This window comes from Podarcis vaucheri (assembly GCF_965113315.1).
Source record: "Podarcis vaucheri genome assembly, chromosome: 10".
Taxonomy (NCBI): domain Eukaryota; kingdom Metazoa; phylum Chordata; class Lepidosauria; order Squamata; family Lacertidae; genus Podarcis; species Podarcis vaucheri.
In genome coordinates, this window is record NC_138748.1 from 45,121,907 (window position 1) to 45,146,017 (window position 24,111).

At 45.4% G+C, this 24,111-nt stretch overlaps 1 protein-coding gene across 2 annotated transcripts; it reads left to right on the top strand.

Annotated features, from left to right (window-relative positions):
• Positions 1-132: 132 nt before the first annotated feature.
• LOC309541932 (extracellular serine/threonine protein kinase FAM20C-like) lies at positions 133-20,721 on the top strand. 2 transcript variants are annotated; one of them, XM_082240196.1, is made up of 11 exons: positions 133-151; positions 6,053-7,180; positions 8,402-8,565; positions 8,886-8,964; positions 10,677-10,769; positions 11,069-11,184; positions 11,529-11,709; positions 12,736-12,845; positions 15,658-15,739; positions 17,197-17,256; positions 18,212-20,721. In XM_082240196.1, the coding sequence occupies exons 2-11, from the start codon at positions 6,705-6,707 to the stop codon at positions 18,492-18,494; spliced, it is 1,644 nt and encodes a 547-aa protein (XP_082096322.1). In that variant the 5' UTR covers positions 133-151; positions 6,053-6,704; the 3' UTR covers positions 18,495-20,721. The 2 variants fall into 2 exon arrangements, with proteins under 2 accessions (XP_082096322.1, XP_082096321.1); XM_082240195.1 differs by lacking the exon at positions 133-151 and having other exon boundaries at positions 5,525-7,180.
• Positions 20,722-24,111: the final 3,390 nt, after the last annotated feature.

A 24,111-nucleotide genomic window follows, 5' to 3' on the forward strand; every position in this document is an offset into this window, starting at 1 on the left:
ACCCCCCAGAAACACATTAATATTTCCTCATCAACTTATTTCTTAGTGCTCAGCATTAATTTTAATAGGCCATCTGATCTTTTTCATAGATTTACATGGGCATATGAGAGAGAACATCATTCTTCAATGATAGAATATGGCATTGCAGAAGGTATATAATTATCTCTCTTGCAAACATGGGGCATGAGATTCTATGCATATTGATATAGTTTCTTTAATAACATTACAGAAATAAGTACAATGTCCATATTTGAACAAGCACACACGCACACTCATATGTTGGTCTTGATGACCCAACCAAGTGTCAGGCTGACCTACAGAAATCAAACTGCTATGGTGGGGGCTTATCTCAGCAAACAATCTGTTGGCTGCTTTGCCTGTCTCTTATCAGTATCCAGTGGTCATGTGGCTGTAGCTGTGACCTGTATGAAGCAAGCAAGGCCAGCCTAATTTAGCCAATCCCCAGCTCTTTGGTCTGAACTCCCTGCTACAGAACTCCAGCAGAAGAGGGATTTTTTCTCCCTCTTCCTTGGTACCAGGAGTCCAGTTCAGTGTGCTTTACCTTCATAAAACCTCCTCTGTGTTACACATAATCAATGCCTTCATTCCGAAAATTTGACAGTGCTGTTATGCAGTAGCTCCACAATTCCATTATTGCAAAATCTAACATGTATTTCTCCTTAATTGGGCATAACAAGAGTTATATCGTACGGTGGTGCTTTTTATCCCCCCTGTTTACAGTGAGTCATAGATGTGGGAGTGATCAACTGGAGGGTAATATTTACTGCTGTAAAACACCCATGTCTTTTGAGTGCTAGGCCCCAATGCTCTAGCATGCCATTTTTAAGCTGCGGACCACTGTGCCTTGCTTTCCCACTGAGGGAGCCATGGGAACATGATGTTCTGTCACTGAGCTATACACCATGTATCCAATGGTAGCAATAGGAGTGACTGTGCAACTGCAACAATGTGACTAATGCATTGTCATCAAGGAATAAGAGGTGAGAATTTTGAGTGTTGCTCTGCAGTGGTGTCATAGCAACAAAGCACATTGACAGATTGCCTGGTGTGAAGGGCTGGCTTTGAAAATCTCATTTCACTGCAAGACTCAAACCCAACGACGAAAAATCTTCCAGTTTATATTGCCAGCAATGAAGTGACGCAAAGCCAGAGGGTGGCAAGATTCATCCCTGCTTAGTTTTTCCTTCTGTCGCACAAAACCAGCCTCCTCCAAGATGGATCATTGGGCCATCAGACTAACATTTGAAGGCAATCATGAACCTATCAACTACATGGGATCTCATCATTCCCCCCCCCCCCGCCATGTTCTATTATTATTATTATGTGAAGTAAGGAGAAGATAGCTGGCAGCTCCCTTCAGGGGTTTGGCTGTATGACATAGGGGGTAGACCACACCATTCAACCCACCTGTCAGTCATGTGGCATCATTATGACGCCAGATCATTGACAGATGCCTTGCGGCACCCACCTGTCAAAGTCCTTTGCACAATGCTTTCCAAGCACCTGGCAGCCAGCTAGTTTTCCGGCACTTGGGTTTTTGCCAGCCCTGGGCTCAGCAAAGCACCATGCACAGGACTTGCAAAGCAGCTATCTGCAGGGATTGGCTGCTGGAACTTGGTTGCACAGCCGGTGCAGGAGGGTTGAACTCTGCTCATCAGCTGATAGGTGGTGACTTCAGCTCTGCTCACTGCAGGATTCAGTGATGCAGTCGAGTCCCCCAAAATGGCTTCACAGGCCAAATTGGAACCCATGCTGAAGGTTCCCTACCCTCATATAGAGAAACAATGATTATTTTTATTTGTCTATAAATGCTGGTTTTTTCCATATAAGAGACCCCAAAGCGATTCAAAATGAGAGCACAGGACAAGTGTAACAAACTCTCAAAATACAGTAAAATTGTAACAGCAAGGGAAAACTACAGATTGCCTGTCTGTCTCTCAGACATTGTCACGCAAGGCCTGGTTCATTTTGTGCACAAAATTGTTCTAAACCTGTCTGCACCAGGTGATACTTTCAATTTGTCTTCACTATAAATAGCATTTACATATGACACAAAGTTGGAGAAATGCTTGCAGAGACTTTGTAATGTGAGTGCACGATGTGAAAACAGTCCGAGATCTGTAGGCTCTTTCACATAAGCCACCAAATGGGCATGTTTAGCCTGGAGAAGAGGGGTGATATGATAGCCATGTTCCAATATATAAAAGGATGTCACATAGAGGAGGGAGAAAGGTTGTTTTCTGCTGCTCCAGAGAAGCGGACACGGAGCAATGGATCCAAACTACAAGAAAGAAGATTCCACCTAAACATTAGGAAGAACTTCCTGACAGTAAGAGCTGTTCGACAGTGGAATTTGCTGCCAAGGAGTGTGGTGGAGTCTCCTTCTTTGGAGGTCTTTAAGCAGAGGCTTGACAACCATATGTCAGGAATGCTCTGATGGTGTTTCCTGCTTGGCAGGGGGTTGGACTCGATGGCCCTTGTGGTCTCTTCCAACTCTATGATTCTATGATTCTATGAAATGTGCTTTATTTAGAGAAACAAAAAGTCAGTGGTAGATCTTCAAGCAGATTGCCTCTCTTCTTTCTGAGCTTAAGTGTAACATTTGAAAATAACTTGCATCGTTTAAAATGCACAAGCATGACTATGTGCACATTTAAACCCTGCACATTCCCCCCTCCCCTGTTTTTACATCTCACCAGAAGTGTGAAAACATAGCTAGCAGATGGCAAGAGTCTTTGGTTCATAGCTACTTGAGAAGTTAATGTGTTGCTATGCTTTATTAGCAATGTTAAGAACTTATTATACTGTATTTGTAATACTTTTGATGCCCGGTTCATATGTTGTTTGTCCAGAAGCACTGTCCCACAGCATGCATATGTTGTTGGTTTCTCAGTTCAGTTATATGCAGATAGTTTCAGGTGTTAATGTTTGAACACGATTTGTGCAAGAGGTTCTTGAGCTTGTTTTGGCCAAAAACCACCACCACCACCCAAACTGAATGTCTGGCCCAGGGCTGGCCTTCCCCCAAATCTTGGTTTAATCACTTGTATGGGATAACAGCGGCCTGTATCAGCTCATCAAGCATGTTCCAGTGGCAACCTGTATGGGAATAAATGTCTCACCTCCTTCAGCATTTAATGTGCGGCAAGGTTTAACTGTCCACCTCAGAACCAGTTTTCAGTACTAGACCTCCATGCCCTCTTCCCTTGAAACCTGGGCTATAATAATGTGTGTATTTGAGCTCATGTGGGGTGCTGTCCCACTGACAGAACCAAGGATCATAGATTGGGGGCTAGAGACAAGGATGCGGCTTCCAGTCAGGACTTGGGCCTGGCACCACACACACACAGAGTTTTTCTTGAGAGTACAGTAGGTTACTTTACTGGACCAGCAAATACGGTAATGTGCTAAGATCACCTGAGCCACTTGGGTTAAAAGGGGGGTGGGGGACTTTTGAATCTCCAGGTGTCACTGGACCTGTCAGCCATGCTGGTTGGGGCTGATGGAAGCTGACGTTGCAATATCTGGATGGCCCCATGTACCCCACCCCTGCCTTAAAAATGCCTTGCTTAAAGGCTCTCTGCCATCTTCATCAGTCATCATTTTTAGACACCTCAGTCCTCCAAGCAGGGTTTTAGGTCGGTCCTTTTGACCGGAAAGCTCAGTTCATCCCAAGCCTCGCACATGAGCACAAGCAAGAGCCTATTTCTCCACCTTGAGGGAGCTATAGAACTTACTTGACTTGTCCTCGCCTCGGTATTACTGCAATGCAAGGGGAAAAGGGGAAAAAAAAGAAATATGGTGTTGTCAGAATCTGGGGCGACTGAAAGTGTTAGCTGGAGACAGTTACTAGGCAACCGCCGCACCATGGGACATAAGTAAGCCGAGAGCTCGCCGTTCTCTCCGCAGCTCACGGTATTTGTTCTCTGTGTGTGAGACAAAGTGAATGTGCCATAGCAAATGCGCGGCTGCGTGTCGTGAATGGTATGCTGGTGAGGAAGTGGCTGTGTATTTTCAGAGAGTATGAGCATGGTCACATCTCTTCCCTCAGTGTCCTAGAAATAATTGCCAAGACAAAAGGCCCCATCTGCACCACGTATCTATTTGAAGGAGTATCAAACCACTTTATTAACAGCGGTGGCCTTCCCCAAAGAATCCTGGGATCTGTGGTTTGTTAATGGAGCTGAGGTTTTTTTAGGAGATTCTACAGAGCTACAATTCCCAGAGCCTCTTGGGAAAGAGGGACTGATTATTAAGACACTATGAAAATGTTATTCTCTGTGAAGCGAATAGGTGTTATCTTAACAATTCATGGCACTCTTAAACTGCAGTTCCCAGGATCCTTTGGAGGAAGCCATGACTGTTTAAACCAGTATGATACTGCTTTAAAGTATAGTGCAGATGGGGCCATCTGCTGTGCTGTGCTGTGCTGTGCTGTGCTGTGCCATCATTCAGCTAGAAAGCTCAAAAAGGTTACCTTGGGCAGAACAAGCATCGTGGGAGCCTCTGGGCTATCATTATTTTGCAGGAGAGATTCAAGCACTCACCAGAACTTGAGGTTTGTGCAATTGAATTGGGTTAGAATGCTCTGCTGTCCAATTGCAACAAATCCACTCAAAAGCAAAAAGGACTTCTTGCAGTTTGGAAAGTGACAGAGAAACACATTGAAAAGTGCAGAATGGATGGGTGGTTGACAAGAAGATGTGTTAACATCCTGCAGGCAAGTTGGGCTGAATGCTCAATAAAAGCCACACATAGACTAACCCCTGTGTAAGCTTTGTGCAAATCAGGATGAATTCTGAATGAATAGATCATCTGGAGAAGCCTTGTATTTTACAAAGCTGTTTCCAAGATAAAATGAGAGAACCCCACCTAAGTCACTGTGCAGGAAGAGCAAGAGATCATTTTACCAAAAAAAAAAAGAGAGAGAGAGAGAGAGAGAGAGAGAGAGAGAGAGAGAATGTAGGTGTGTTTGGCCCAAGAACAGCAACGAAAATCCAAAATCCGCATTAGGACAATACCTTTATTAGACCAGCCAAAATGATGTACTAGCTTGTGACTTCTCCCTGGTATGTAAAAGGGCAGGGGAAGTTGGGGAAGTCTTGGAGCCTGCATCTGATGCATTTATCAGGTGCTATGCAACCTGAAACCTGTATAGCACCTAATAGAGGCTCATGTGAATGTGTGCTGCCTTATCTCACATTTCTGTGACCAGATGCAGACACCACAGCTTTCATCAGCCAACTTTTTCCCTCCCCCCTCTGTTTACCATCTAGCCCATTGAAGAGTTATGGAGAACTCAAAGCACTGCACGTTATTTTCCATCATTAAAGGTAAAGGGACCCCTGACCATTAGGTCCAGTCATGACTGACTCTGGGGTTGCGGCGCATATTTCGCTTTATTGGCCAAGGGAGCTGGCGTACAGCTTCCGGGTCATGTGGCCGGCATGACTAAACCACTTCTGGCAAACCAGAGCAGCGCACGGAAACGCCATTTACCCTCCCGCCGGAGCGGTACCTATTTATCTACTTGCACTTTGACATGCTTTTGAACTGCTAGGTTGGCAGGAGCAGGGACCCAGAAACAGGAGCTCACCCCATCGTGGGGATTCGAACCGCAGACCTTCTGATCGGCAAGTCCTGGGCTCTGTGGTTTAACCCACAGCACTACCCGCGTCCCTTTTTCCCATCATTACTGTTGGCTTAATAAAGGAATAGCTTGAATTGTGTTTTTTGAAGGGTAGGGGTGTTATTCTTCAAACTTATTTGACTTAGCAGTATTTATAAAATAATGCACTTAATGTATGGAGTGCTTTGAGAAAAGGGGGAACTAAGGGCTCAGATCTAGGTGCTACATATCAATATTTTCATGAGCTCCACAAAACACATGACCTTTATGCCAATTCCCTCAAAAAATCTGATTTCCCTTCACAAACCCCCACACAATGAAGATGGAAGGAGCGGGCAGTGCTTCTCTTGCGCCTGAGAATCCTAGAAACTTGTTTTAATTCTTCTTTTCTTTTGTGGACAGTTGTTGAGCCACTGCAGCTTTTCAGTGAAGGTCGAACTTTTAAAAATGGATGAAGGAGGAAGGAAGAAGTCATATGAATTATGTAGGTGGGTAGCTGACAGTGTTTATAGGTGAAAGGAGGGAATCAATATGTGAGCCTGCTGGGACGATGGGGTTCCACAAGAGTTTGTGATGCAATAACATAATTCGAAGAGATTTGTGGCATTGACCAATCTGCTGCTATCAATCTGGAGTTTAACTAGTTCATGTTAACCTTGGCACCACTTGCTCTTCCCTTATCAACATCATTAAATTCATCTGCAACCAGCTTTTTTGCCCTTTTCCTGCTGAGGACTTCTATGTGAGCAGAATGATTCCTAGCAGAAGCAGTCCCTTATACAAGACCCAGAATTATTTATTTATTTTGCCTTGGTAAGGATTATCATAGCATAAGTGAAGAGGTTTTGTTTTTTATAAGTAATCTTTTGCTTTTTTTTTTTTTTTTAATTGAGCTTCTACTTTTTCCTTTGGATTCCCAAAGCTGGAAATAAACCTTAGATAACATCCTTTACATCCTTTCGAGTGGGGATCAAATTGCGGATTATTATTTTTTTACTGACACGTGGACCTTCATCATACATTTTGTGCTACTGGCATCCAGGACTTCACAAGGATGGTGCACCACCTGCCTTCTCTGTTCCAAAGGAAATTTAAAGTCATTCTCTGTTTTCTGCTCCTTTTGGCTCTCCTGGTACACATGGTGTTGGATCTGACGCTCTCCGCCGGCCTTGATTCTTGTGGATGTACCCGCAAAGGAGAAGATCAACCTAGTCCCGCGTTATCAGCCCAGAATAAGCTAAACCTGAGGATTCTCCAGGACTTCAGTGGTAGCAACAGCTCCCTGGAGAAAGGTGTTCACTCACCAGAAGGCGTACCGCATGCAGGTAGCAGGGGCAACATCCCTCTCCAAAGTCACAACTTCGAGCCGAAAGAAGCAGAAGAAAAACCAACATGGACAGGCAGGTCCAAACTGGCTGCACTTTTCGACCATCCGCTCTACAAGATTCCAATCCCAAAAGTTATGAAGAAAGACAAGCTGTTTGCTACCAGACCGAAGATGAAGATGTTTGTGAGAAGTAGCAATGAATGGTGAGAGGCTCTTGGGGTTTTTTTCATAGGGACAGCTGGGTGGCCCATACAGTTTGGTATACATCCTCTGCAGGGATGGCGTTCATGGAGTCAAACCCACTTCATCATAATCTGACAAAGTGGGCTTGAGTCCACCAAGGCATAAATGTAAAGGTAAAGGGACCCCTGACCATAAGGTCCAGTCGTGGCCGACTCTGGGGTTGCGGCGCTCATCTCGCTTTATTGGCCGAGGGAGCTGGCGTACAGCTTCTGGGTCATGTGGCCAGTATAACTAAGCCGCTTCTGGCAAACCAGCGCAGCGCACGGAAACACCGTTTACCATCCCGCTGGAGCGGTACCTATTTATCTACTTGCACTTTGATGTGCTTTCGAACTGCCAGGTTGGCAGGAGCAGGGACCGAGCAACAGGAGCTCACCCCGTCGCCAACCTTCTGATTGGCAAGTCCTAGGCTCTGTGGTTTAACCCACAGCACCACCCATGTCCCTATCCACCAAAGCCATAATAAATATGTTAGTCTCTGAGATTCTCTATTACTGCTTAATATAGGGATACATGTTGCTTTATATTGAGTTAGACCAGCAGGCCATCCTGTCTACCCTTGATGACTGTGGCTCTTCAGGGTCTTAGGCTGAGATATTGCCCTTAGATATGGAGAAAAGGAATTCCACCACGGAGTCCCTGCCCCTGCCAGCACTTCGTTGCCATTTTCTGATCTCTCAGGGCAGCTGGGCTCAGAATGTTGGCCTGCCGTTTGATAAGCACCGCTAGATATACATGGGGGCTCAAGCTTTTTTGCAACATTTTCAGACAGGCCGTGCTTTCCAGTTAAAGCATGCAAAGGCCTCCTTTCCATCCCCTCACCTCACAACAGCCAGCCAGTACACTCAGTCCTCATTGGCCTGCTTTTCTCCCTCCTCCGCCCTGGGCTCTTTTTCCTAAAGGGTTTTTGTGTGTGTACATTTGCAAACCTCGTGATGCCCCTGAATAAGCATGCTGTTCATTCTAGTACATTGCGGGGACAGGGAGCTGATAATTCTCTTCTCGCCTTCATTAATGGAGAATTGCAAAAGAAGATGCATAATAAATTTTTGGTCCAGCGCGAGATCATTCCTTATTGCTTCTCAGTAGCCAGATTTCTGTTACCTTCTGGAGCTCACCAGCCTATGATAATATATGCAATTGTCTTTGTGTATTGTGTTGTGGGGGTATTGGATCTGCAGGGCTAGCAGCAATAAGGCACATGCGAAGCTTCCAAAACACGATGCCAACCCTGCTTGGCTCCAGTTCTACACTGGCATCAATCGCTATGAACTGTATGCCCGCCATGACCCTGCTCGCCTTGCCACGATGGAAGATTTGGCCATGCAGCCAATTGTCAGCTCAGGTATTCTGTGCCACATTCGGGTCCCTCGACCGCTCATACTTGCTTTCTTCTCACTTCACCCTGCCTGTTTGCCTTGTTCCTCCCCCCTCACTCTTTCAATCTCCACTTTGTTTCTCCCTCTCAGTTTGATACCCAGCCTGTTAAACCATCCTGACAAGAGTCTTGTGGGAAGGGGGAATGAACTGCTTTCTAGAATGTTCTGCCTCAGTGCTAAGCACCAGAGCGGACTCTGTTAATATTTAAATACCAGGTTTCGTCCTCATTCTCAAAACTGGGAAAGGTGGTGATTTGAGCCTTGTTCCTTCTTAATGTAATTTCAGTTCAAAAGCCTGGAGGGACACAACTGAAGCTGATCATGACCTTCCCCAACCATGGACAAGCCCTCTTCAAACCCATGAAGTGAGTAAGGAAGGCCAGCAATGCTTTTAGAGGCCCTGTACCAATATCCTGGGTCCAAGTTCTTTTTCATGTGTGGCAATAACCTGTCGATGGACTCCACCTGGAAAACAGATTGTGCTTGGAACCTTCCAAACTTTGAGTTAATTAGTTACCAGGCAGCTTCTGTGTAGCAAGAGGGTGAGGGTGACCCCCTTCATGCCAGTTCTCCAAACAGAGCTAAAAGCAAGGCTGTGTTTGGACATAACCCTCTGGAGCAACTGTAGTGAAGGCTCCTCCTTTGATTACCACATCCCTGGAGAACCGTCTCTGCCACCTCACACTCTTTATTTATTAAATTCCTATGCCACCCTTCATCTGAGGATCCCAGGGCGGTTTTCAAATACAATAATATAACCTCACTGCACACTACCAAGTATTGTTGGCTGAAACGGATGCTTTCCCTTCATCGTTGCCCAGATTCTTCAGCAATGGCACAAGTTTAGACTCTGGACTTAATGGCCTTTGTAACACCACATTTCTAAGCAAACTGAGATTTCAATAGCCCTAACCTAGCAATGGAAGCGTTGTAATACTGTCTCCTGAAAATATGGGATCTTGCAGCCTTAGGGGTGGGTTAGGGGTGCAGTTCTTCCCTGGCCATTGGCACTCACCACCATCGGTTCGCTAATAGTCAAAGCAAACAGTTTTGATGGACCATAAAACAGGTGTTTCTATAGAATTAATTATGGGATTTGTGGATCATCGTTCACCAGCAGCCTAACAATGCTGCAGCATAAGATAAACCTAGGCCGTTACTGTGGAAATGGCAGAGAGCCATCGATCACCTTGGATCAGTTTTAGCTCCCGCAGTAAATGGCGAACTCAGCCCTTCCATGTTGTGGTTTGTTTCTGATGGAGAGGTGCGACCTCTGGTGGTAAAAGATGTGAAATGTTGTGCTATGTTCTCAATGGACTCCTCTCCCCTTTCATTTAAGGCCACAACAATATTGTTTCAGCCTCGGCCAGTTGTGCAGTTAGGCTATTTTAGACTGGAGGACCTCGTAGTCTTCAGATGAGTAACGTGTATTGTTTCACTTGCTTCAAAACCAGGGCAACTATTGGGGGTGGGATGGGGGCTTCCTGTTTGTTATACTAAAATGGGCTCTAGACTTCTGTGTCAGAGTTCTGCTTCAATCGCTCCTAGTTTGCCAAGCTAGGATTAAAATTTCAGGGCTTCTCCAGACAGGTGGGTTTTTTCCTTGTGGGTGTATCTTGCAATATTGACACAATAACAGTGCATTAACGGTGGGTTTATATTTGGCTGACCACAGACCATTCCACATTATTAGTTGTTCCGTGATGCTTCCACTACATTATTGCATTACTGCTGTCTGAAGGGACCCTCTTGCACTACTATAGTGCAACTAAAACAGGACACACACACACAAGCTGCTCTGGAACATTTATAGTATAAAAGGTTGCAGAATTTCAGCAGGACGTTAGAGGGCATGCACCAACTGGAAACAGAGTGGTATGTCCATACCTGAAACTATTGCAGGTGCAAACACAGAATCATGTATGTAAATTTGAGCACAAACCATCATGAACACCCAATAAAAGGAATGTATGCATTGTGCATAGTGACTATGAGTTGCAAAAGATGTGTGGGCTTCAGTTCAACACTCGACAGTGAACATGATAACCCACCCCATCTCTTCTTGCCCCTTCCCCAGGCAAACCCGAGATCAGGAGACTCCAGCAGATTTCTTTTACTTCTCAGATTTTGAACGGCACAATGCAGAAATAGCAGCCTTTCACCTCGACAGGTGAGTCCAGCACAGTGCACTCTCCTGTCCTGCAGGGTGCGGCAGATTCCTGCCAAATATTATCAATATCATTGATTTATCAATTCTAAAGAACCATCTCAAGGCAATTTACACTGAAGATAGTGTCCAAGACAAGTATTAGTGCGAAGCAGAAAAGACAGGGCTATTTTCCAAACTGATTGTATGTTCTATGATAACAAGCATTTGTGTAGGATTTGTTGTCTGTGTTTAGAGTGTTTATTTGGTCCAGCTGCAAACGGAATTTGTTTCATTTTCCCATTTTGCTCATTTCTGGGGAGGATCCTGGATTTCCGAAGAATTCCCCCCGTTTCTGGCCGTTTGGTGAATATAACCAAAGAAATCCGTGATATCACAACGGACAGGAAACTGTTTAAGACTTTCTTCATCTCCCCAGGTGAGCACTCTGTCCCCTGTTTATCCCTCCTTCATAAGATGAGCTCTAATGTGTAGAACAGGTGTGGAGGAGAACCTGTTGCTCCCCAAAAGTTGGTGGACAGCAGCTCCCATCATCCCTGGTCATTGGCCATGCTGGCTGGCACAGACGAAGGGGAGGAGGCCCACAACCTCCAGAGCGCCGCAGGCCCCTCAACTTTGGTGTAGAGCAACTGTGCTAGCCGTGTAAGCTATTCTCCCCTCCTGTTATGTTGCTTTGCACCCACAAGACATGTGGTGGCATGTTGATGAGCTGTCGGCATTCCCTCACTTTTGCTTCCCTCCATTTTGCGTGGGTCAACCCAGCTGGAAACGTCTGCTTCTTTGGCGAGTGCTCCTACTATTGCTCCACGGAACATGCTTTGTGTGGCAAACCTGACCAGCTCGAGGGCTCAATGGCGGCCCTCCTGCCGGACAAAGAACTGGCTGACCGGCGTTCGTGGAGAAGCCCCTGGAGGCGTTCTTACTCCAAATTCAAGAAAGCTCAGTAAGTATGCTCAGGGGCAGAGGGAGGACCAGTATTGAATGAGAGATTGTGAAAAGCATGTTCTGGATGAAGAGAGCAGCCAAAGGAGAAAACTGATGAGCCAGGACAGCGAAGACTGAGGAAGCAATGTATATATGTCCCTAAACCAGGGCTGCCCTAGACATTGATGAGTCTGCAGGGAGTGCTGAATCTACATTCCCCCAACACTCCTATTTAGGTGAAACCCCATATCTGTTCGGCACTTCTTAGCTTGCCTTTTCTCCATCACTTCTAACTAGTTCTTATGTGCACAATGTAGCTGTGCTCCATGGTGGTGAAGTAAATCAACCAGCAGACTGGTTCAGAGGCTCATTCAGGGCTGGTTGGCTCTGTCAATATACAGGAAGGGTAGCAGGAATTCCTGAAATGAATGTGCTCATGGGGTAATATGAAATGCTGGTATTTCTATGATTCTATGTTGCTGGAGCCACCCAGAGTGGCTGGAGCAACCCAGTGAGACGCGTACAAATTTGGGGTACAAATACAACAACAACAGCAGATTTCTTATGCATTTATTTCATAAATGCAATACTATTTTTTATACTGCTTTATTGTTAATGTTTGAAAAAGTAGCAGTACAAGAAGGAAGAACTAACTCCTAGCTAGGGGGTGAACACATGCTGATCTGTTTTCTGTTGGAGACCATCTCCTGAGTTATTTTTGTTTTAAGCTCCGGAGCCATTGCTGCTCCACAACTTTGACTCTAAAAGCCAGTGCCACAAAATTGCATTACATATTCAGCTAAAGAGGTCCCGAGTCTGCTGTTTGTGGTCTCAAAGAGCTGCAGCTGTACATGAAAAGGCTCAAACAGAATTTATGTAATCGCACTTAGCAGCTGTGCCTGTCAGGGTGATGGATACGTTGACAAATGATGAGATGACCTGGGGGAGCTAGAGAGGCTATAAGGAAGGGTGGAGACCGTTAAATTAAAGGTTTCTCCCCACCATATGCAACTCATGATAACCTTTCATGACTATCTGTTCTAAGGTGGGAATCAGATTATGATTACTGCGCAGAGGTACGACAGACGGCACCATATGACAACGTATCCCGACTCCTCAACCTCATCGATATGACTGTGCTTGACTTCCTTATGGGTGAGCTTGGGTACATTTCCTCCTGCGAGCTGCACTGCATTTGGGGACGGGACCATAGCTTAGGGGTAGAGCAGCTGCTCTGCATGCAGAAGGTCCCAAGTTCAATCCTTGGCACCAGCAGTTTAAAAAAAGGATCACAGAAAGGTGCCTTTTACAGAGTCCGACCATTGGTCGCAGCTCTCCAAGATTTCAGACAGGGCTCTCTCCCAGTACAGTGGTACCTCGGGTTACAGACACTTCAGGTTACAGGCGCTTCAGGTTACAGACTCCGCTAACCCAGAAATAGTACCTCGGGTTAAGACCTTTACCTCAGGATGAGAACAGAAATCGTGCTCTGGCGGTGCGGCGGCAATGGGAGGCCCCATTAGCTAAAGTGGTACCTCAGGTTAAGAACAGTTTCAGGTTAAGAACAGACCTCCGGAACGAATTAAGTTCTTAACCCGAGGTACCGCTGTACTACCATGACACATCAGGATTCGAACCTGGGACCTTCTTTATGCCCCTTAGAGCAGGCAATCCCGGGATAGATGGACAAAAAGTCTGAGCTGCTTCCTATGTCTCCCAGTTTCTGACTGCTGCAACCCTTTCCTTTGTGTCATTCCAGTCCTTTAGCTCAGCCTTTAATAGAGAGACTTTGCCTCATTGCATTTTATTCTTAGGCGCGATGGAAACTCAGCAGCACTGAGAGTTCCTGAGAAACAAATTAACTCTGTCTGCGTACATCGGCCTGCCTGCCAGCTTCCCTGCAATAAGCATCTCTGGCTGTGCATTGTGCTAATATACGTGACTAGAACACAACCCGCTAAGCAGATTGAGTTGCGTTTCCCGTTGTTTCGTTCTCACCTGTCTTTTGACATCGCCTTATTCTCCGGCGTACCTCATTTCATGGGACCATATCCTTGCACCTTCCCCCCCCGCCCCCCCTCCAATCCAATTTCGCACATTGGATGAAGCAGGTTATTTGCCAGTGAAAACATCTCACAGTGAGTCAGGGAAGGATCATGAAGTTAATGAAGGAGAAGCTTTTGGTCTCCTCCTTCTCCCCGAAGCCACCTCCACCCTTCTCAAAAAGCCTCTCTTAGAGGGTCAGGGGTCCTCCTGAACAGTGTGGGGATGGGGCAGGGGTGGGAAGGGACCAGTGGCGTAGCGTGGGTTGTCAGCACCCGGGGCAAGGCAAGTAATTTGCGCCTCCTAACCCGTGGATTTGCGCCCCCTAACACATGGATTTGCACCCCCTAACCCTAACCCCCAGATGTTGCGCCCGGTGCGGCCGGCCCCCCCTGCACCCCCCACGCTACGCTACTGGAAGGGACTGCTGGAGTCAGAGGTGGGCTGGGATAAAGCGACCAACATCATGACCCCAGACACTGTCCTTGGTGACTGCAGAGGACTGCTGACCCTCCCATATATATTTTTTTTAAAAAAAGATTGAAGGGGGTTGGTTGCCTGCTTTTCTTCTCTTGTCTTTTATTTATTTATTTTATTTCCTTTCAAACCAATTTGTAATTTAAAAAAAGTGGTAAATAAATACTTGAACTAATTAATCACCACTACTGACTGCCACCACCATCCTTTAGTGTATTGTTCATTGCCAGATTCCCCCCCCCCCTGTGAAGTGGGTTTTTTTCTGGTGCACAAAACAGTTTCTTAGATTTCCCAGTGGAAAAGAGTTTGGGAACTTCAGAATTAAAGAACACATGGCCTCTGTTCTTGATCAGCTACATTCCTTATATTCTAAAGATTCCTCCCCACCCCCTATATACAATGTGCTGCCCTGGGCTCCTTTTGGAGGAAAGTCAGGATATTAAATAAATAAATAAATAAATAAATAAATAAATAAATAAATAGGCTTTTATACTGTTCTTATCCCTACTCTATCTCTTTCCTCAATTTGACAATACCAGAGGCAGTTCATCTTAAGTCTGTGTCACTCACAGCATTTTATTGGGGGGGGGGGTTGCATCTGATTTGCCCACCATTTGGCTTTGGTTTAACAAGTTACATAACCTGGATGGATTCCCCTCCTTTCATCCTTTTGTCATTGGTGCCAATAACTTAGGCTGATTTGTTATTTCTGTCCTTGAGATCGCTTCTGCTCCACTTAATACTTCATAATTACTTCTGCCCTATCTAACAGCTTTCAGGTTGTACCCACTGACCAATTAATAGCTGGGCATTTCATTCATTTATTTATTTTATCTCTCTGCTGAGGATAGTTCAAGAGTTCGGGGGTGGGTGGGAGGGAATAGGCTTCCTCTAGGATCCTAAACATAGGTAAGGGCCCCTGGGCTAAACAGTCATGCCTTACACCCAAAGAATCCTGGGAACTGTAGTTTGTTAAGGGTGCTAAGAGCTAGAACACTAGTCCTCTCACAGAACTACAATTCCCAGAGTTCCCTGGAAGCCACTCTCTTTTTAATTAGCGTCAGATAAAGAGTTTTGATGACCTCGGGCTCTTTGAGCCTTTCTAGTTTGCCTGAATAAAACACAGGGCTTTTTTTCAGCCAGAACTTGCCGGAACTCAGTTCTGGCACCTCTCAGGTGGGTGCTGTTGCTAATCTAAGAGAATGAGGGAGGTTTCATGGTGAGTTCCGGTACCTCTTTTTCTAGACAAATAGCATGGAATAAGGATATTGTCTGATAATTGCTATTTGATATTGTCTGCAGTTTTTTCTTCTTCATTTGGTCTTGGAATTTATATCCTGCCCCAAGATCCTCTCAGGGTGGACTTCTCTAATACCTCCTTCCTCTTCTTCCTCCTCTTATTTCTGCTGTCTGCCTCCTCTTCTATAATTCTTGCCTCCATATGTAGGAAACATGGATCGCCACCACTATGAGACCTTTGACAAGTTTGGGAATGACACTTTCTTCCTTCATCTGGACAATGGGCGAGGGTGAGAATGCAACATGCTTCCATGTGTGGGCGAGGGACTAGGGGAAGCTTTTGAGCTCTGCCCTACAATGATCTGCATTTTGAAGAAAGGGCTAGGGTATTCCTACTTCAGGCTGTTACTTGAGATGAGCTGCTTTTCTGGGAGTGAACTTTGAAAGCAGGAGCTTACAAGACAAGGATCTAAAGCAGGCAAGAACCAGAGTATAAGGTGGTCCTGTGGCAGGTTCATGCTGAACTGCTCTTAGCAAACCATTATTTGACTATATCAGGCAGGGCCAGTCCTGCTGTAAGGCAGAGTGAGGCAGCCGTCTCAGACAACAGTGTACAGTGGTACCTCAGGTTACATACGCTTCAGGTTACAGACTCCGCTAACCCAGAAATAGTACCTTGGGTTAAGAACTTTGCTTCAGGATGAGAACAGAAATTGTGCCCTGGCGGCATGGCTGCAGCAGGAGGCCCCATTAGCTAAAGTGATGCTTCAGGTTAAGAACTGTTTCAGGTTAAGAATGGACCGTACTTAACCCGAGGTACCACTGTATATGGAATTGGGGAGCGATGTTATCTTGTTCTTCACCGCAGGTGGTGAAATGTCTTGGACTTGAACTGTTGGAAAGTGCCCGGTAGCTGATGTTAATGACAGACCCACATATTCTGATGAAGAAATGTAACTCAGTTTTAATGCGGTGGCGATGTAATCAAAAGCTCTTTCCAGCTGACCCAAAGCTATTTGTCTTTTAGAAGACTTCTTAAAGTTCCCAGGAAGCCACAAGCTTTAAATGTGCTTTAAATGGATGGTGCGGACATACAAACTTGACACACTTTGGAGAAGATGGCCTTGTAGTTTGTGATACTTTCAGAACTGGGTTGTTGTTTTTTTAGGAACAAAAATCTCTATACCTTAACAGAAAGAAAGGAAAATCCTTAAAATTGTATAGTTATTTACTGATATCAATTCAATATGTAGGAGGGGAGACATTAAGTGGTTTGGCTGTCCTCCAACTTCCCCATTCCATACCATTTACGCTTCCCTTCCAATGTCCCTTCCTGATATAATTATAGGATAACCTGAATATAGCAAATGACATCTAGAGAGTACAAAACTGTTTCTACACAGGGATGGAAAAGTTGTAGTTCTCCATCTATTGTTAGACTCCAGCTCCCATCAGCCCCAGCGAGTGATGCCTCTTAATAGTCCAGCAACATCTGGCGGGTCACATTCCTGCTCTACACCATTCTAATATCTACCAAGATATATTAATTCTGCAGGGAAAGTAAACTTTGCAACAGGATCATGAATACAGCACTGCACAAGCACACATAATCTACATCATTTGCAACATCATTTGCAACATTTGGACTTTTAAATATCAAAAGAAGTATTTATTGAGCAAGATAAACACTCCCAAAATAGCATTTCCCAAAAATAGAGTAACCATCTGTGCCTTTTGTTCTTCTCAGGTTTGGGAGACACTCCCATGATGAAATGTCCATTCTGGTTCCACTTCAGCAATGTTGCATGTAAGGATTCTTTTCTCACATCTTGTTTATACTCTGTCTTTGGAGGGGGTATAATTAAGGAAGTCTTATTATTTTGAGGTGGGTAATCTTTTTGGTTCAGTAGGCCAAATTGCTCTCAGTTTTTAGGTTAAGGGTTTTCCCCTGGTCAGATTGTAGTGGCACGGAAGCGTGTGGCTGTGCCATTTGCCTCCTCTACATAAGCCCATGCACCACTGTGCTCTGCTGGTGGCATATTGTGTAGGCCAGGGGTAGCCTTCCATATGTTTTGGACTACAGCTCCAATAACCCCTGACCATTGGTCATTAATCAAAAACATCTGAAGGGCACCATATTAGCTACTCCTGGTTAGTCATGAGGGGCTGGCCATTGGACTTGATGACCTCTCTCCCAAGCCTACAGTTCTATGAAGTGGCTCTCATCTCAGCTATCTGAAGCATGCATGCCTAAGCTACCGGTAGTTCCCAGCAGATACACCGGAGCACAGCGCAGTTGAGGATGCAGGCTCATTTCTGCCAGAAGCCAACTGAAATGCCCACACTCTGAGTTAGAGAAAGCCTACTCAGCTACTTCCACCACCTCCCGAAGCTAAAGGGAGATGCAAGTGCTTGTGGTTAAAACAAGGAGCCTTTTATGTAGGGCAACAACTGAGCAAAAATTTCATCAGATATGAAAGCGGACTCAGCATTTCCTCCACCCTGAAACACTCGTGGCATGATACTTTTGCTTTCAGGTTCGGGATAAATAGGGAGGAAATTATTTGGCAAGAATCCATAATGTTTGTGGTTAGTCTGACCCTATAACTTCTTGCCCACTCTCACCCCTGCCTCTGATGTGGTTCTGATATTCCAAGTCTGTGCATGTACTAATGGAAATGTTCAATGTGACATTTCTTATGGTTTAAAAATGTTGTCCTTCCTCTTTCTTGATTTTTTCCTGTTGCTATTGATGGATCCAGTATAAAAAAGTCAACGTTCTTGCGCCTCCAACTGCTTGCTACGGAGCCTTATCGCTTGAGTGACGTCATGCGTGAGTCCTTGGCCACTGATCAGCTGTCACCAGTCTTAGCGGAGCCCCACTTGAAGGCACTGGACCGGCGGCTCCAAAAGATATTAGACATGGTGGAGGACTGCATGAAGAAGAGTGGAGAAAGCCAGGAAGTCCTGATAAATGACTTAAAAGGACAGCAATATACCGGTACATCCTCAGAGCTGCGAGACAAGAGAAGTAGCGCTGCCTGAAGGGGATGGATCCCCAGCCTGTTCAAACACACCTCTTTAATGCTACCTCTTACATTCAAGCCTTGCCGTAGGGAAGTCACTAGTCATTCTGTGCTACAGTGTGGACATAAAGGGGTTAGGGAGCAACCAAGGGAGAAGGGAACGTGGAATATCTTAAAAGAACAAGAGGAAGGTCCTGGAAGCAAAACTTGGACCAAGTATAAAAGGAAAAACTGTGAGCATTCAAGCTCTTGAATTGTCTTGAGGCTTGCAGTGAAGCCTTGGAAGCCTGATGGGCAAGCTGTGGTTTGAATGGAAGGATAGTTAAAGCAGAGGTAGCCCACATGGTGCCTTCCAAATGTTGGTGGACTACAACTCCCATCATCCCCTGACCACTGGCTGGAAGTGATGGGAGCTGGAGTCCAACAACAGCTGAAGGGCATCATGTTGGCAACCCATTCAAGTTATTAATGCTCAGTGGAGCTTCATTTGTAGAATTCCTTTGTAGCTGTAGGAAAGGAATGTGCCTTCTCTCCCTCCTTCCCACTTCTCAGAGCAATCTATACAGCCAAGAATGTCTCTCATATTTATTCTCTTGCTATTTATTTTGAGCCATTTGCAGTGCTTTGGGCTTCTGTGTGGAAGCGTGAACTCTGCCCAACCTGCCATTGTTAACTATGTTAGCTTGCCTGGGGATGAAAAAGAAATGAGACTATGTGCGCTCGTCTTGATCTTGCCAGGTGTTGCTAACATGCTTTTCAACCCACTTCAGTCTCTGATTGAAGGTGCCAATAAATCATAGGCTGAAAGGACTTCAGGCCCCGTTGTCCTAAGATACTGATGCTGTGAGCAAGTTCATTGCTGCTTTTATCCACAAAGCTCCCTGATCTCTACTTGAAGAGAGGGCAACAGTACTATGGGCTATGCAAAACTCCAAGAGTGCCTAGGAGCAGCAGTAACAAAAGCAGCCTCCTCTCTCATAAAACATTGCTCATAGACCAAGGTCCATCTAATTATTATCAGCAGCATCATAAACTATCATCACCACCACAGTTTTTTCCCTTGGAAAAGCAGCATATCAATCACGCAGTCAGCCCTATTGGTTTATGTGTATGCTGCCTTTCCCAGGGCAAACCATGCCCAAAGTGGTTCACAGTGATGTCAGAAGAGAACACAATAATAAGAAAATGCATGAAACACAACAAAAACAACTACTGCAGGCAGCTGCCAGATACCAAACTGCTTGTCCATCAAGACCAGGAATGTCTGCTCTGACTAGAAGCAGCTGTCCAGGGTCTCAGCCAAAGAAAGTTATTTTCTGTCATCTCCTGTGACCTGATCTTTTTAACTGGAGATGTCAGAGGACTGAACTTGGGAACATCTGCATGCAAAACCATGGGCTGCAACCTGTCCTGCTTGCATAATGGGACTTCCTCTCCCAGGCTTCTGTGCCCCCCCCACCGTGCCCCTCAATCTGTTCTGGGGTTTCCCCTAACCCTCCAGAGCAGATCTGGGGCTTCTACTGAGCTATGAACCCTCCCCAAGCATTTCAGTCAGCTGTTCAGCATTCTGTTTCCCCCCACAGTGGCCAGCTAGGTGGAAATAACATGTACTCTGTAGGAAGATCATCATGTGTAACAATTGCATGCGTGGCACTCTCCCTGTGAGTTATAGACACACTGAGATCCCACAGGCAGGCACAGCTTCCCAGCCTATGAGCATTCAGGGGAAAGCCTATCGAATCATGGAATGGTAGTGCTGGAAGGGACCACGAGGGTCATCTAGTCCAACCCCCTGAAATGCAGGAATCTTTTTGCCCAACTCGGGGCTCAAACCCACGATTCTGAGATTAAAAGTCTCATGCTGTACTGACTGAGCTATATATTTAAGCCTATGTTGTTACATGTGATGATCTGACATGTGACTGCCCATTAATTAATGGACGGGCCTTCTGTGTAGAAATTTTGTAATGTATAAAGCAGTTCCGAATGTGAAAAGTATAAGGATCTATGCAGATCTGGGCCAGGTCAGTGCCTGTGTAGAGGCCATTTGTGAACCCCTTGGACACTGCTTTTAATTCTAGGAAAGAAAGTCATAATGCACATGTAACAAAGCATTAAATGAATAACAAATTATTTCAGTAAGGTTTGCATGTCCTTAGAGAAGCCAAGAGCCAAGGCCATATTGCCTGCTAAATATGTCAGAGTGCTGGTGTTATGGTTATTAAACTCTGATCCCGTCCAATTTATCTGCTGTTTCTCTCATTATTTTCTCAAAATAAAGATTGAAGCGCCCTAATGAGAGAAAGCACCCTTGGCAACAACCTCAGGAACAATGAGCCCGTCTGCTGTTGCTTATTCAAACTGTACTGTTGCTTTCTCTGAAAATATTGCATTGTGCCTACTAATTGGCCCTCAGTGTTCATAAGGGCCTTCCTTTTCAACAGTTTCTTGTAACAAGAGGTTTTTCGGTTCCCATGAAGTTGAATAAATGTGACAAAAATACACGCAATATTCGACATGGGTTGCATTTCACTAGCTAAATTATCTCGGCTCCAAGCCTCCATCTTAAACCCAAAGGTCAAGCTCAGCACGAGACCAGGCTGCTGGTTCCAGAGACCCACCACAGTGGAGGGGTTACTGATGACAGTGTCTGGCAAGCCACCTGCTATTTTAATTTCCCACAATGCCCTTGAGTGTTGGGTGCCCCAGTGCACTGTGGGAAAATTTAAATGGTGGGTGACTTCCCAGACCCACGCACTGTCACTAGCAGGGGGAAAGGGTAGGCTGGAGGGGGGGAAACAGGTGTCAGTGGTGGTGGGACCAAGGCAGGAATCAATGCCAATGCAGACATCAGGGCTTTTAGAAACTACCTGAGAGTATTTGGCTGACACCAGGCCTGCTTCAGCAGACCCATTTGGTCTACCTTGTTTTCAATCAGTTGTGTATTTGTGTAAGTTCTATATCCATGATAATTCTTCTGCAGACATGTTCTACTAGATAAATTGATTGCTACCCCTTATATTCCATATGTGACTCAGGTCTTTTCCAGTTCGCTGTGCGACCAAAGCCTAAGTGGCTCAGAACCACACAAGTCTTATTTAGTAGATTGGGAAATCTCTCGGATAAATGAAGAATGATGGAGAAGAGCTGTAGTTTGGAGGTCAACTTTCTGGAATTAATCCTGCTTATGTGGCAGTAGAGAGGGTTTGCTTTGTTATGAGAGAACTAAATGTCCCTGAAGATTAGTAGGTCATCATGAACTTTTATTTAGCCTTGACAGTTCAAGCTAGTGGGCAGTGTCTTAAATCACAGAGTCTCTCTCTCTCTCTCTCTCTCTCTTTATCTTTCTCTTTCTCTTTCTCTCTCTCTCTGTGTGCAGGGTGTGTTATGTCTGAGGTTGCAATCCTGTGCAGACTTTCCTGGAAGTAAGCCTCACTAAGTACTATGGAACTTCTGATTAGAAACTGCATTGAATGGAGCTGTATTTGGTTTTTTTCTTTTCTTTTTCCTGAACGAACCTTTTCTTTTACTTTGTGTTATAGTAAAGCAGGTAAGGGACGCGGGTGGCGCTGTGGGCTAAAGCCTCAACGCCTAGGGCTTGCCAATCGAAAGGTCGGCGGTTCGAATCCCCGCGGCGGGGTGCGCTCCCGCTGCTCGGTCCCAGCGCCTGCCCACCTAGCAGTTCGAAAGCACCCCCGGGGGGGCAAGTAGATAAATAGGTACCGCTTACCAGCGGGAAGGTAAACGGCGTTCCGTGTGCGGCTCTGGCTCGCCAGAGCAGCGTTGTCACGCTGGCCACGTGACCCGGAAGTGTCCCCGGACAGCGCTGGCCCCCGGCCAATAGATGTGAGATGGGCGCACAAACCCCAGAGTCTGTCAAGACTGGCCCGTTCGGGCAGGGGTACCTTTACCTTTACCTTTAAAGCAGGGAAGGTAAACCTTTCAGCTTCAAGGACTGCATGCCTGAGTGCCCCCCCCTGGGGGGCTCCTTCTGACTGGTGTTTTATTGCAAGTGTATTCTAAAACATATTCTTGACACAATAATAGTGCCTTAATGGTGGATTTATTTTGCTTTAGTTTGTTCTGCAATGCTATCTCAGTGCTACCACATCATTGCTGTCCATAGTAGCTGCCACACAACAAAAAGCAGGACAAAAATAAAGTGAAACATTTGTGGCATAAAAAATTACAGGTTTCCAGCAGGAGGTTACAGGATATGCACTGACTGGAATTTTCACAGTTTCACAATCCCATAACTTTTGCAGGTGCACACTGTATGGAAAGTGGGATTGTGTGTAACTGCCCCAATAGCATAATGAGAACAAATCATTATGAATGTGCGATAAAAATGATATTTGTAGGCCCTCTCCTCTCTCTGTATCTCTCTCTCTCTCTCTCTCTCTCTCTCTCTCTCTCTCTCTCACACACACACACACACACACACACACACACACACACAGTCTCTTTCTCTCACAGACACAGTCTCCCCTATGCTTAGCATCACAAACAGCCTTCTCTTCACTCATATATAGACAAACAGCCCTTCTCCCTTACTTTACCTTCCCTTACACTCTCACACACTTATAAAGCTCTGGCCCAAGTCCACATGACAATTAGAATTTTACACCACCTCTCCTATCCCTGGGTTAGACGGGAAATTGTTCTGATGCAGTGTAAAGATGTATTTTCACATTCTGTTGAATTGCGGAATGAATTGCAGAATGGTCCTGACTGAGTGGGAACAGCACAGGGCAGTTCCACAACAATGTGCTCTTAGCTTTCCCTGTAAATAGCATGCCTAGCTCTGACCATGTCACAGATGGATGTTTGCAGAGAGAAGTACAGTCTAACTTGTGGGGAAATGTCAGGAAATGTGTGCATTTCAACAAATTGTGAGATTTACCTCTTGGTTTTGGGGCACTTCCAGATTGGGATCTTCTATTGTAAACAGATCATAAGGATTGGATTTCTCTTTGCACATGTTTTGCACGTTAGCTTCTACCCATTCCCATTTTTTAAGTCATGGATATTGATTGCTATGCCACCCAGAAAGTTGTCTGTGGACAGACACCGGCTGCCTCAGCCTGAAAAGCAAAATGAGCGCTGCACCTCATAGTCACCTTTGACTGAACTTAAACATCCAGGGGTCCTTTACCTTACCTTTTCCTGCTATGCCACTACTTGTCTTCCACACCAGTGGGCAGATCTTGACACAATATATGTGGTGGGCTGCTTTTCTGTCCCTCCTCTCAAATATTCCTCCTCTGCCTTCTGTTTTGGACATGTGCACAGATATTCTGTTCCTGTACATGCACACCTTAATATATATTCACAATGGCCAAAATGGAGGCTTATTTTGTGTGTGTGTGCAGGAAATGTACATTTTCATTTAGTTCTTTGATTTTTATGTTTATTCTGCCCCTGTCTTCCCTCCCCCACAACTGCAACAGAGGGCTCCCTTGTGTTAATTAGCCAGGGATTATAGGACTTTGCACTAAGGATCATTAAGCTTTTGGCATGGGGAGAATTAAAGGGGAAAAGGGCAGAGAGGACACATTTCCAACACCATTCTGATACCATTTTTAGAAAACAGAGAGGACATGCCCATCACATGCCTAGGGTGATTTCCCTCAATC

Excerpts from the sequence above, each read along its gene's own strand:
- LOC309541932 (XM_082240196.1), top strand. The coding sequence starts at position 6,705 with ATGGTGCACCACCTGCCTTCTCTGTTCCAAAGGAAATTTAAAGTCATT. Across the intron at positions 8,566-8,885 it reads GCAGCCAATTGTCAGCTCAG|TTCAAAAGCCTGGAGGGACA; the intron begins GTATTCTGTGCC and ends ATGTAATTTCAG. Across the intron at positions 10,770-11,068 it reads GCAGCCTTTCACCTCGACAG|GATCCTGGATTTCCGAAGAA; the intron begins GTGAGTCCAGCA and ends ATTTCTGGGGAG.